Raw genomic sequence first — 11,425 nt, 5'->3', positions numbered from 1 at the left:
GGGTATGGAGCGCGCGACATTGTCAGTCGCTTCTCTCCGGGCCCCCGCGCATGCGCCGCGCCAAACCCTCCCTCAGCAAGGGAGGGGGAGGAGAGAGATTGCGCCTGCGCGTTGTGGTCGAACGGTTCGGCGGCGGTTAAAAGAAACGTCTGCGCGTGAGGAGAGGGAAAACCGAGCGGGCGGGAAACAGTAGTAGTAATAATAATAGTAGTAATAATAATAATAATAATAATGGCTGCCGGTGTTGGGTCGCTGCTGAGAGAGTGCCCGCTCCTCCTGCCCCAGAACCGGGAGAAGAGCGTCTATGAGGGCTTCGTCACCGCCCAGGTACTGAGACGCTGCACGCCCCCCCCCCCCAAACACACGGGAAAACGTTTAACGTGCAGCTTTACCTGAGAGTAAGGTCCCGTTGGAGCTGAGGAGACAAGTGGCAGGGGCAGTGTGAACGACCTGGGGGCGGGGGGAAAGAGAGAGGGGGGGCGTACTCTAGACCAACTGCCAAGGAAGCCTCACACAGAGCACATTACAGTAGGCCAAACGTGAGGTTGCCGTTGCTTGTGTCACAGTGATCAAGTTATCCCTGTCTAGGAAAGGGTGCAGCTGATGTAGCAGCTGAAACTGATGATAAGTGCTTTTTGCCACAGACCACTTGGCCAAAAATAGTTCCAAGAGCATCCCTGAGCTGCATACCTGTTGTTGTTTTTTTCAGTGGGAGTGTCAGCCCATTTAGGCTCTCCAATTCTCCAATCTGGAAACGACTTAACCACAGTGCTTCTGTCTTAGCAGGATTCAGCTTCAGTCTGTTGACCCTCATCCACTTCATCACTGCATCCAGGCCCTAATTCAGCTCATTGTTTCCAATTCCAATTCCCAATAGCAATGGGAATAGCAATGGGAAGTAATGCATGTTCCCAGATATAAAATACTGAACTCTGAGTGTTTGGAAAATAAAACATCTCTACAACAAGAGCATGATTTTGAGAGAAGATGGGTGATATAGTATAGATAATAAATAGATCAACAAATGTACCTTAATTGTGTGGAAAGGCACTGAGAACGTCACTATATTGTGTTGAAACCATTCTGCAATTAGAAGGGCTTCTGTACTGTACATGGAAATAATTCCAATCCAGCGGAGACTCCCTGAAGGAAGGGGATGCTTCAATTTTTAGTGATCCTTGTTCCTCTGCATCACTTTCCACACTTGTTCTGGAAGGTACGCAACCTTCTGTTGCAGCTTTTAATATTGTATGCTTATTCTGGTTCTTACTATGTTTCCCTCATGACTTGGTGTTGGTCAAGTTGCTCCTGCTGCTTTGTACTGATCTCTTATCCAGCAGTAGCCACATTTTTTTTTGTATTTGGCCATATTTTTTCTATTATTTCATTGCCTAAGGCTTTGAGCTGTAAACTAGTAAAAAAAAAAAAAAGTAAAAAAATAGGTCAAAGTCTACTTTTAAAAAATTCTTAGATATGCCTTAGCATTCCAGCTGTGCTAAGTTGATATATTTGTAGATATTCTACCTAATGAGATGCTACTTTTCCAGGGCAGAGACTTTCACATAAGGATATTGTTACCATCGGATCTTCAGTTGAAAAATGCCAGGTAAGGTGCAAGATTTTTTTAAATATATTTTTGCTATATTGCAAGATAACCTTTTCATTTTTAATAATATGTCTTGTGTGAGAAGTAGTGATGGCTCTTACAGTTTGAAGAGATTTCCAGAGTATCAGCAATTTTAGTTGTTAAATGATTGTTGCTAATTAACTTTGACACCAGTAAGATTTAGTGGAACCAGTCAAGGAAGAGCATGGAAAAATGTAGGAAAATGAGCAAGTATTTTCTGATTCTGCAGACCAGGGAACAACCACAGAAGAATGTAATGTTGAATTTGGTCTGAAAGTAATCATATTGGGGTTATACTTGGACAATCAGTGACTGTTGCAAAGCTGAAATGTCTTAAGTGAACTAGCCAAGGAAGTAGCATTGTGGATATTCAGTAAAGTACTGAGGCTTCAGTTGGCGTCATCCCCAACCATTGGGGGACAGAGATGCTGTGGTGCATACACCTCCAGTGACATATGCTCATAACATATTCAGATGGCAACTATACTGACTTGCATGTCATGCAGATCCCAAATTAGGTGGGTTTGTGGTGACACATGCAAATGAGTGGGATTTTGTATATAGAAATTGTTTCACACCAACTGATCATCATAATCTGGGAGCTGCAGCATGCTTAAATTTAAAGTGGCTGTCATACATTTTGAACTGGTATCCATTACATGTTACAGCTAGAGACAGGTGGGGGAGTGTGACGATTACAATTTTTCTCTTGAGGACACTCAGGTTTTGCATCATGCTTTGATTGAAAATCATATTCCGTGCATTTCAGGCAGAAACTTGCGCCCAGCACAGCTTGACTGATAATTCTGTGTGTGGTTTCCCTCCCCTTTACCTTGAGTATGAGATTTATCTCACTTTCTTGAATTATGTGGAGCTGTGTTTATCATGGTACAACTTGTTCAATTCTCTTCAGTAGAATAATTTGGATTACGTGGCTTAAGCCTGTAAAAAGGTTTACAAACGAGTAATTCTGTTTGGGGCAGGGATCGAACATGTGTGCAAGTATTGTTTCCATAGGTTTCACACCTGCAAATGTGCAGGGACATACACCCTTCACCTCCTGCACTATTGTACACTCCTGTATCAGAAAAGCCTTCTTACAAAAGTGTCAGTGAGTCTAAAGGTGATTCCTGTGTGTGTGTGTGTGTGTGTGTGTGTGTGTGTGGCTTTTACATGGCTGAATGTAGCCTACTGTGCAAAGGGTAAGAATCTGTTACTCTCCACACTTTAGTTTCTGGATCCACCCATTACTGATATGCTATCCCGGAAGGTTGTCCTTGAGAGAATGTGACCCTTGGGTTGAAAAAGGTTCCTCCCCTGCCCTCTGTCAACTGTGGATTATGCAAATATCATTTCAGTCTGTCTGAGTTCATCCAGGGCTGTAGAAAATTTCAGAAAGCTAATTTGGCTTGCAGAAAGCTGTTAAGGTCTGTGCTTCTTTTATGAAGTTATTGATAAAACACAAGAACCGCCCTCAGTTTCTTGTTTCAGCACCTAAAGCATGCATTGCATGCTCTGAAACGTGCATTGTTCTTTGAGATTCAAAGGCTGAATGGAATTTGTGCTTCAATTCAATGACTATAATGGGAATAAAAGCTGATAGGAATGGTTGGTTACCCAGGTTATGAGGAAGGTTATGAACCCTTTAAGTGAAGCTGAATGGTCAGTAAACACTGGCTCTGCTTCTCTTTTTTAATTATGCCTTCCTAGATGTTTACAATAAATGAAGTACTCACGCATGTTTATCTTAAAATGCCGGTTTGAGATACAGTACTGAATTCTGTGCAATCAGGCAACTCAAAGCTATTATATCAGTTAAAGCTGTTGTCCGTGAACCACTTTAACCATGCATACTTATATCTAAATCTGTTTACATCCATTGAGTGTTATAGGCCTAATCTAGTTTAAGCACATATATACCTGTTTAAAAGTTTTATGGTTCATAGTGAATGATATAACTGGATATCACCAGCACATTATAGAAGTTTGAAACCAAAATAAAGCTGCCATGAGAAGAACTATCAGTTGAGCACATCCAAGAGCTGAACCTTGGATAACATCAACAGAGTGAAAAGGATGAAGGGAGAGAACCATGAATCATGGTGTTTCCGCCAACAAGTGGACTATTATACCAGTTCCTGGTTTCTATGATTAATATTTCTATTTTATTTTATTAAGCTTGTTGCACTGTGATATTTTAATGTTCGATTTCTTTTGTGAACCACCTTGGTATTTATATTTGAGATGAAAAACAGTATAATAGTACTGTGCAAGGTGCACACAAACATCCAGAGCAGAGCTTTTCAAACTTTTAATGTTAGTGTCACACGTTTTAGACATGCATCATTTCGCGATACAGTAATTCAGTTTTACTAGCAAACCGGAGGTTAAACTAATCCCTTTCCAGCCCCGGGGGGAGGAGTGTTCACACAGTACATCTACACGCTGCAGCTGCCAAACTAACATGTCATGACACACAGTTTGGAAAGCTCTGCTCCAGAGAGTAGTGAACAGAAGCAAAGCTACTATCAGCTCTACTGTTAAACCAACTCATTCCTCCATCAGCTGTCATCTGTCCTCTCTATAAGGAAATGGTTATCTCTGACCCTCTTTTTATACGTACAAGATTAAATATTTGTGCTTCTTTAATTTTTATATTTCAATTTTTATATTTATATATGGAACTCTATTTTATACTATTTATTAAATTTATATACTGCCCTTTATCTGAGGATCACAGCACACTTGTTGAGGCCTTCAGAGGAAAGTTCCCTGACACCCTGAGGCAGAATTCAAATGTTTAGTGTGTGTGGGTTTTTAATAAATAAATAAATCCTGTCCCATATGCAAAACTCTCCTCATCCTATGCCACCACCAGTTTCATTTGCACAGGCTTCCCAGTCAGTTTCTTCTGGCTGACAGAGTTTTGGAAGCTTCGTTTGAACTTCTGCAAGAGTAACTCACTCAGAATTCCTCAAAATTCCCCTTTTCTACTGCTATTCCCTTAGTAGCTTGGTATAATTGACAGGCAAGAAAGTGACATCATCCAACATGAGTGACAGAACCAACCACTCTGATTACTCAGTGGGGAGAGCATGAGACGCTTAATCTCAGGGTTGTGAATTCAAGCCTCACCATTGGGCAAATGATTCCTGCATTCCTGGGGGTTGGAGGAGATGACCCCCATGGTCCCTTCCAACTCTACAGTTCTATGAAAACACATGCTCTTTGAACTATTTTTCATGGCAGTTGTTACAAGAACTTCGTAGCTGAGAACTTTCTTCCTCTCTAATCCCTTTTCCTTTTGGGTTGTATCTTTTGGATTGTACAGTGGCATAGCATAGGTTGCCAATGCCCAGGACCATGTGGAGGGGGGTAGGAGGGAGGGAAATAGATGGAGTATACATGCTCATTCAACTGCCTATCAGCTTCCACATCACCCAGGAGATCACAGCTGCAGAAATAAGAAAGTGTTTCGTTGTCTGGAGAGGTTACTTCATGGTTCGCATGGAGAAGCCATTTTCAACTGAGCCCAGTGATGGAAGTGCATAGCTGTATTGAGGCAGCACTGGATGTTGAAATTCTGCGCCCCCTAACAATTTTGTGCCCTGGGCAAATGCCCCGTGACCCCCCCACACACTATGCCACTGCGCCTGAGGTCAAGGGCTATCTTATTACAGCGGTACCTCGGGTTACCAACACCTCGGGTTACCAACACTTCACGTTACAAACTCCGCTAACCCAGAAGTAGTACCTCAGGTTAAGAACTTTGCCACAGGATGAGAACAGAAATTACACGGCGTGGTGGCGGGGGGGGGGCATTAGCTAAAGTGGTACTTAGATTAAGAGTGATTCTGGTTAAGAACGGACCTCTGGAATGAATTAAGTTCGTAACCCGAGGTACCACTGTACCTTCCCAAGGTATCACAGAGCTTTTTGCTTGCTTGCTTGCTTAAGAGCAGGGTTAAAGCTCTCAGATAAATAAATTACAAAAAAGGCAAATAGTTTCAGTGGAGACAAGCAGAAAGCATTTTTGCCCCAGTATTTTTTAAAAACTACTGATTGTGGTTGGCATAGTATATAATGTGACAAGCAGCCATTTTAAACTTGAATTATAGCCCTTACCAATGAAGCTATTTAATTAGAAGAACATGATAATTGATGCACGTTTTCCTGTCCTGAACAGATGTAGTCTTACTGAGGCATGTTATCAGTTCCTTATAGCTACTATAGAAACATCTATGCTTTGTAGTGGTGGGTGGGATCGGGGAGGAGGTGTGGCATCCAGTAGTGGAAAACACAATTGCACCTTTGAACATGCTTCATGAAGATTGATGTGACATCAGTGCTGATCACATAGGAGCTTTAAGTAAGTATGCTTTCATACTTACTTAATTAGATGTTTTAATTTATTTGTTTGTGTTATTTATTTCATTTCTATGCTGCCTTCATCTGAAAATCACAGGGCAGTTCACAATATAAAAGCACAAAAATGCATACTATAATATAAGACTATGTTTTTTGCTAAAATAAAATATAGTCCAAAATTGGGGATCGTCTTATACACAGATGGTGAATGCACAGGGGTTAAAAAAAAACACTATGAAAGCTTCTGCCATGGGAGGTATGCGCAGCTCCCTGTAAGCATTGCCGCCTCCTTTCCTCCTTCCCCAGCCGCACGCAGTGCTCTTTCTCATGCGTGCACACACGGGTGCAGGTCTTTGAGCTGCGCCACAAAAAGAGCAAGGTATGGGGTGGCAACTGGAGCCCTGTGGCTGTGCCAAAAACTCTCTGAGGGAAGTGCATCCTGGGCCTGCTCCACCCCTTTGCTTGGCATGTAGCATCGTTGCCCTGGAGAAAGCCAAGAAAAGCTCAACAGGGTGACACCCCCCCCCCAGCTGAGCAAGTTCTAAATTTCTAAATTTTGGGTTCAAAAAATATACAGTACATGGAAAAATACAGGTACTTCCCTCTAAAGATGAATATTGATTTTCATAAACTGAATGTTTTTTTCTTTTCTTTTTTATTGTTCAGGATTTAGAATGACTAACAGCACTTTCAGTTTTATGGAGACTGGTTTTCTTCATGTTTTGTTGTAATTATGCTAAGTTTTGCAACCTTGTGATCAGAGAGTCAGAATTGGAAATTACCTCAGGCTTTCTGAAATTATGTTACAATCAGAAATGTGTTTTCCAGTGTACTACTACAGTGGTACCTTGGGTTAAGAACGTAATTCATTCTGGAGGTCCGTTCTTAACCTGAAACTGTTCTTAACCTGAGGTACCACTTTAGCTAACAGGGCCTCCCGCTGCCGCTGCACTGCCGCCACACAATTTCTGTTCTCATCCTGAAGCAAAGTTCTTAACCCGAGGTACTATTTCTGGGTTAGTGGAGTCTGTAACCTGAAGCGTCTGTAACCCGAAATACCACTGTACTGAAGCTTAATAGAGGAAAGTGAAGCTTAATAATAAAAAAAGTGTTAGCTAATTGAAAGTTTAAAAATCTGTTACAGTTTGTTATATTTCATACTTCACTTACCATGCACCTTAATAAAGTGCATTGAAAATAGCATTTCCTATGGGATAATACAGCACTCTGTTCCAGAGAATATTAGGCATTTTTATAGAGCACATTTGGTAAACATATACATTTGAAATTCATGTATCATGGTAGATGACATAACATACAAGAAACTAAAATTTCTTAAAATAAAGGATATGTTATTGTGTGTGTTATATTTTCCTTTCAGTGTACATAAAACTACCAGAAAGCACTCATTTTAATGTTAGTCTTCTAATCTACTTCATATGGATGATTTTATATTTTGTAGGATACAGTGTAGCTGGTACTTGAAAAAGTTGTTGGATGGATACCAACAAATTCTAAAACAGGTATGTTTGTGAAACGTGTTGCTGAACTTACTGAATTCCAGTAGCTAGTGATGTTATAAATACTTGAGAAGGCCTGTAGCCTACAACCCATTTGCTTGTAAGTATATATTTAAAGCGACTCTGTTGTCTTCTGTAGAAATGCTTCAAAGTAAATTAATTTTCAGATCACATCAAAAGTGAGTCTGCTTATGACCCTGACCCTGAGTAGGGGAAGCTGAATCCTACAATGAAGTCTTATGGAGTGCTCTTCCTATTAGATAGGGAGAAGAATTTGCTCCAAGCTTGGTTGACTGATAATCTCTCTTTGAGAGCTCTGGCATTCTGACTTCTGAGGATGATGGGAGGACAATGTGGGAATAAAGTCATGGTCATGTAGTCATCTGCTTCACTACAGGTTTTCTACAATAGGAGGAAGGGCTGTAGCTCAGTGGTAGAGCTTCTGCTTTGCACACAGAAGGTCCTAGGCATCTTCTGGTAGGGCTGGAAGAAGACTTCTCTGAAATCTCAGAGAGCCACAGCCAGACAGTACTGAGCTAGGTGGACCAATGGTCTGACTTGGTACAAGGCATGTTTCTATGTTGAGTGAGAGACTTTCTGGAAACCCTTCAGAAGAGATTGGGGGGTTTGTGTGTAGAGATATTTTTCTCGAAATGTTGAAGCCACGGGGTCATTTTTTATTTCTCACTTGCTTCGAAATGGAGTCCTGTCTAGCTTTAATGGTAGCACTCATATGCTTTATGATAAAAAACAGGCCAATGCAAGAATATTAGCACAAAGCATTACATGAAATAATTAACAAAAAGGAATGTGTTTTTCAGCGGTTGCAGCACTCTTCGGATCTAGTCAGTTTCATGGTGGAGTTGAAGACTGTTTTGGTGAGGAACTATATTACAGAGGATTAGTGATCCTAATTTGTCTCCTTACTGTTTACTTTTACTTACTTGTATAATAAGCAAGATACCCTATTTGCTAATCTTCCATAACAATTGCAGTTTTTCATATGATCCTTCTGGAATTGTGTTGTATCTGCAATGTAATGGCCAATACTATTGCTTATGTAACCTCTTTTTACAAGTTACTAGTTAGAAACTAGGCTGTGGTTTTCCAAATGCAACTGTTTCAAGTTACTCCTTTTCAAGTGTAGCCTTTTATTAGCCTTGTATTATGTCATGTTACAAAAACCACGAAGTAAACACATGAGAGGGAGCAGTGGGGATGGGTGTGCTGATTTTATCCCCTTTGTTATTTTTGTTTTTCCACTTTTAAAAATTGATTTGTCATAAAGATATGTACAAACTGACACATAACCATGTAAACAATAGCAGAACCATACATGGAGCATATTCAGTATAAAAATCTAATTACAGCGATGCAGTTATATATACAGTAGCACAAATTTGAGGAAGAGTCTCTAGACCCCAACCACAATGATGAGTGACTCATGGGAGGAATGCTTGTATGACTCTCTCAATTTATATAATTTTTTTAAAAGTGAGAATCAGTCCGCATCAAAATGGACTGATTTGACTTTGCCCTGGACTATTTGTCTATGTCTAAAGCAACACTCAGTTAAAGCAATGTTCCATGCATTTGCAAACCTCTTCGTTGTTTTCATTACCTTCAAATTTGTGGAAGATGGCTGTTTGAAGAAGAGAGCCTTTTTGATTTGTGGAGACTCGTACATTTTGGAACCTTCTAAACACAGAATGGAAAAACAATGACAGAGGAGGCATAGCTAGTGTGCCCCATTGTGCCCCTCATGTTTATTTCTTGGATTGGTAACCCCTGCATAGAGCTTGTTTGAACAGGCTGAATATCTTTCAGACTAGAAGGGAGGAAAACGGTTACCTCATAACTTCATTGCTGGCCATAAAGGAGGAATATGAGGCAATGTGCATCCATTAATTTACCTGCCTATTTAAGTTCTTGGGTATGTTATGTGTAGCACAGTATTACTAGTGTAAGAATATCTCTTTATTGCCTATATATCCATCATAAAGGTGATTCCAGAGCTAAAAAATGAGAGGCATGCTTTATTTTGTTCTGATTTTACCATGGCCATGGTTTCTGATTTATACCTTGCCAAGCAGAAATGGAATAGGAACCAACCGTTGCAAGGTGAAATCCAGTTGCAACTTCAAAAGAACCACAGTTTCATTCCTGTGAAAATGTTAAATTTCAGAACCTGGGGATTTGGATATTTTGGAGAAACCCTGAGCTATTTTCAGCTGGATCTAAAGAGGCTCTCTATGACACTGGTTGTTTTTTTAAGTACAATTGAGAGTACATAACACTTTGTTTAAACTTGCTTTTCTTTAAATATTTTTCCTGTTTGCTGATAATGTTTAGTGCTGAGGACTTTTTTTAACTATATTTTTTAGCACAGTGAATGTGCAGCAGTTATACACTTGTTGCAGAAGATCCAGATTCTTCTTGAGTAGCATATCATATTTTTCCAGCACTCAGGCAACAATATTTTGTTGCAGGTTAAATGATACGCTTTTGTGCATTTCTTCTGCAAATGCTGTGCGAAATGATACTGCTACATGAGGGCACCTCTTGGATAGTGCTTCTGACTGTCTACTGATGAGCAGCATAATTCCCTTCATATCTGCACTATTTTATGACTTCTTATAATTTCTTTTAGAGGTTGATTGCTCTCTCATTGTGCCACTCAAGTGCGTACGTGCCCATGTAACCCTTTAAAAAAGAAAACTGCAGACACCAGCAAGGATTTCATGTTTTCTTTCCCTCTCCCGGCAAAAATTCTACCATTTCATGATTTTTCTTCTTCTCTTTTTTACCCTAAGAGTGTGTCCTCCCCTTCCTGAGCTCTGGAGCACACAGATCTTTTTTATTTTTCTGTTTCAAAAGACAAAAACCACAGCTAACCCATGCAGCAAGGCTATCATTTGCAATCCATTTGGTGTGGACAGTTTGTTGTTCTGCTGCCAGTAGATTGTGGCAAGGTGAAAGGCTGAGATTTATCACCTGATAAGCTCTTAGAACTTGTAGTTGGAAATAAAGTTGGAAACTGTCATGATGTTTCTATCATACTACTCTTCATTTTTTTAGGATGCCTCATATTAAACTTTTTGATAGCTCTGAGCTTCATTTTCTGAATCATACTGGAGTATATTTCCAGAAGGAACTTGGTCAGTGGTTGTGAATTTTTTAATAGGTAGTTCCACTAGACATAGGTTTTATGTATCCCTTTCTTTTCACGGTGTCCTTCTAGCCAGAGTGTTTGAGTGTTCCCATTTTTAAAAAATCTCTGAAGCATGCTTCAAATTTGTATTCATATATGCATTGACAATGCCTGATTAAAAATGTGGAGAGATTTCTACCAGAGGGTTCAAAAGCAGTTTAATGGACCCAACCTTTATTAGTATGAGGACCCCCTTTTAACCTCAAAAAAATAAAAAATGAAAATGCAAACCCCGTCATTCCAATTGTTGCAATTTTAGGCTTCATTAATTGAGAAAATACATAATGACAAAAAAACTATTATGAATTTAATATGGTATAAAACCAATGTAGATCTACGCAGAAGACAGCGCACACTGTGCTGTCAAATGAGCAATTATGATATGGTGCTATCTTGTACATGTCTACTCAGAAGCAAGTCACAGTGAGTTCAATTGGACTTACTCCAAAGTGTACAGAACTGAAGCCTCAATGCCCAGACTTTCCTTTAATTACTGTTAAGGCACACATCACTTCTCGTTAAAAGGAGAAAGGATATGCTATCTTGGTTCTTCCCTTTTCCTTTGGGTGCAAAGAGTACAAGAGTTATTGGGAGAAAAAGGCGAGGCTGATGGGGTAAAATAGTTTTATTCTGGAGAGGCAGAGTCTGTTCAAGCAGAGTCTGTTCCTCGGTGCTCCTGGAGCAAGCCCTGTGGGAGTT

The 11,425-nt window shown here is 40.1% G+C and overlaps 1 protein-coding gene across 3 annotated transcripts in view; it reads left to right on the top strand.

Moving 5' to 3' along the window:
• The first annotated feature begins 3 nt into the window (after nucleotides 1-3).
• FANCL (FA complementation group L) overlaps nucleotides 4-11,425 on the top strand; it is a 44,074-nt gene continuing 32,652 nt past the window's right edge. The window contains exons 1-4 of one of the 3 annotated variants that reach the window (XM_081188756.1): nucleotides 4-327; nucleotides 1,548-1,606; nucleotides 7,458-7,518; nucleotides 8,337-8,393. In XM_081188756.1, the coding sequence (XP_081044882.1) occupies nucleotides 232-327; nucleotides 1,548-1,606; nucleotides 7,458-7,518; nucleotides 8,337-8,393 (273 nt within the window). In that variant the 5' untranslated portion in view covers nucleotides 4-231. The remainder of the gene's footprint in view (nucleotides 328-1,547; nucleotides 1,607-7,457; nucleotides 7,519-8,336; nucleotides 8,394-11,425) is intronic. The other 2 variants (XM_081188755.1, XM_081188757.1) reach the window with 2 other exon arrangements.

This window comes from Podarcis bocagei (genome assembly GCF_964188305.1).
Source record: "Podarcis bocagei genome assembly, chromosome: 3".
In the NCBI taxonomy this organism is placed as follows: Eukaryota; Metazoa; Chordata; class Lepidosauria; order Squamata; family Lacertidae; genus Podarcis; species Podarcis bocagei.
The sequence above is the reverse complement of the archived record's forward strand: the minus strand, read 5'-3'. Positions and strand labels throughout refer to the sequence as shown.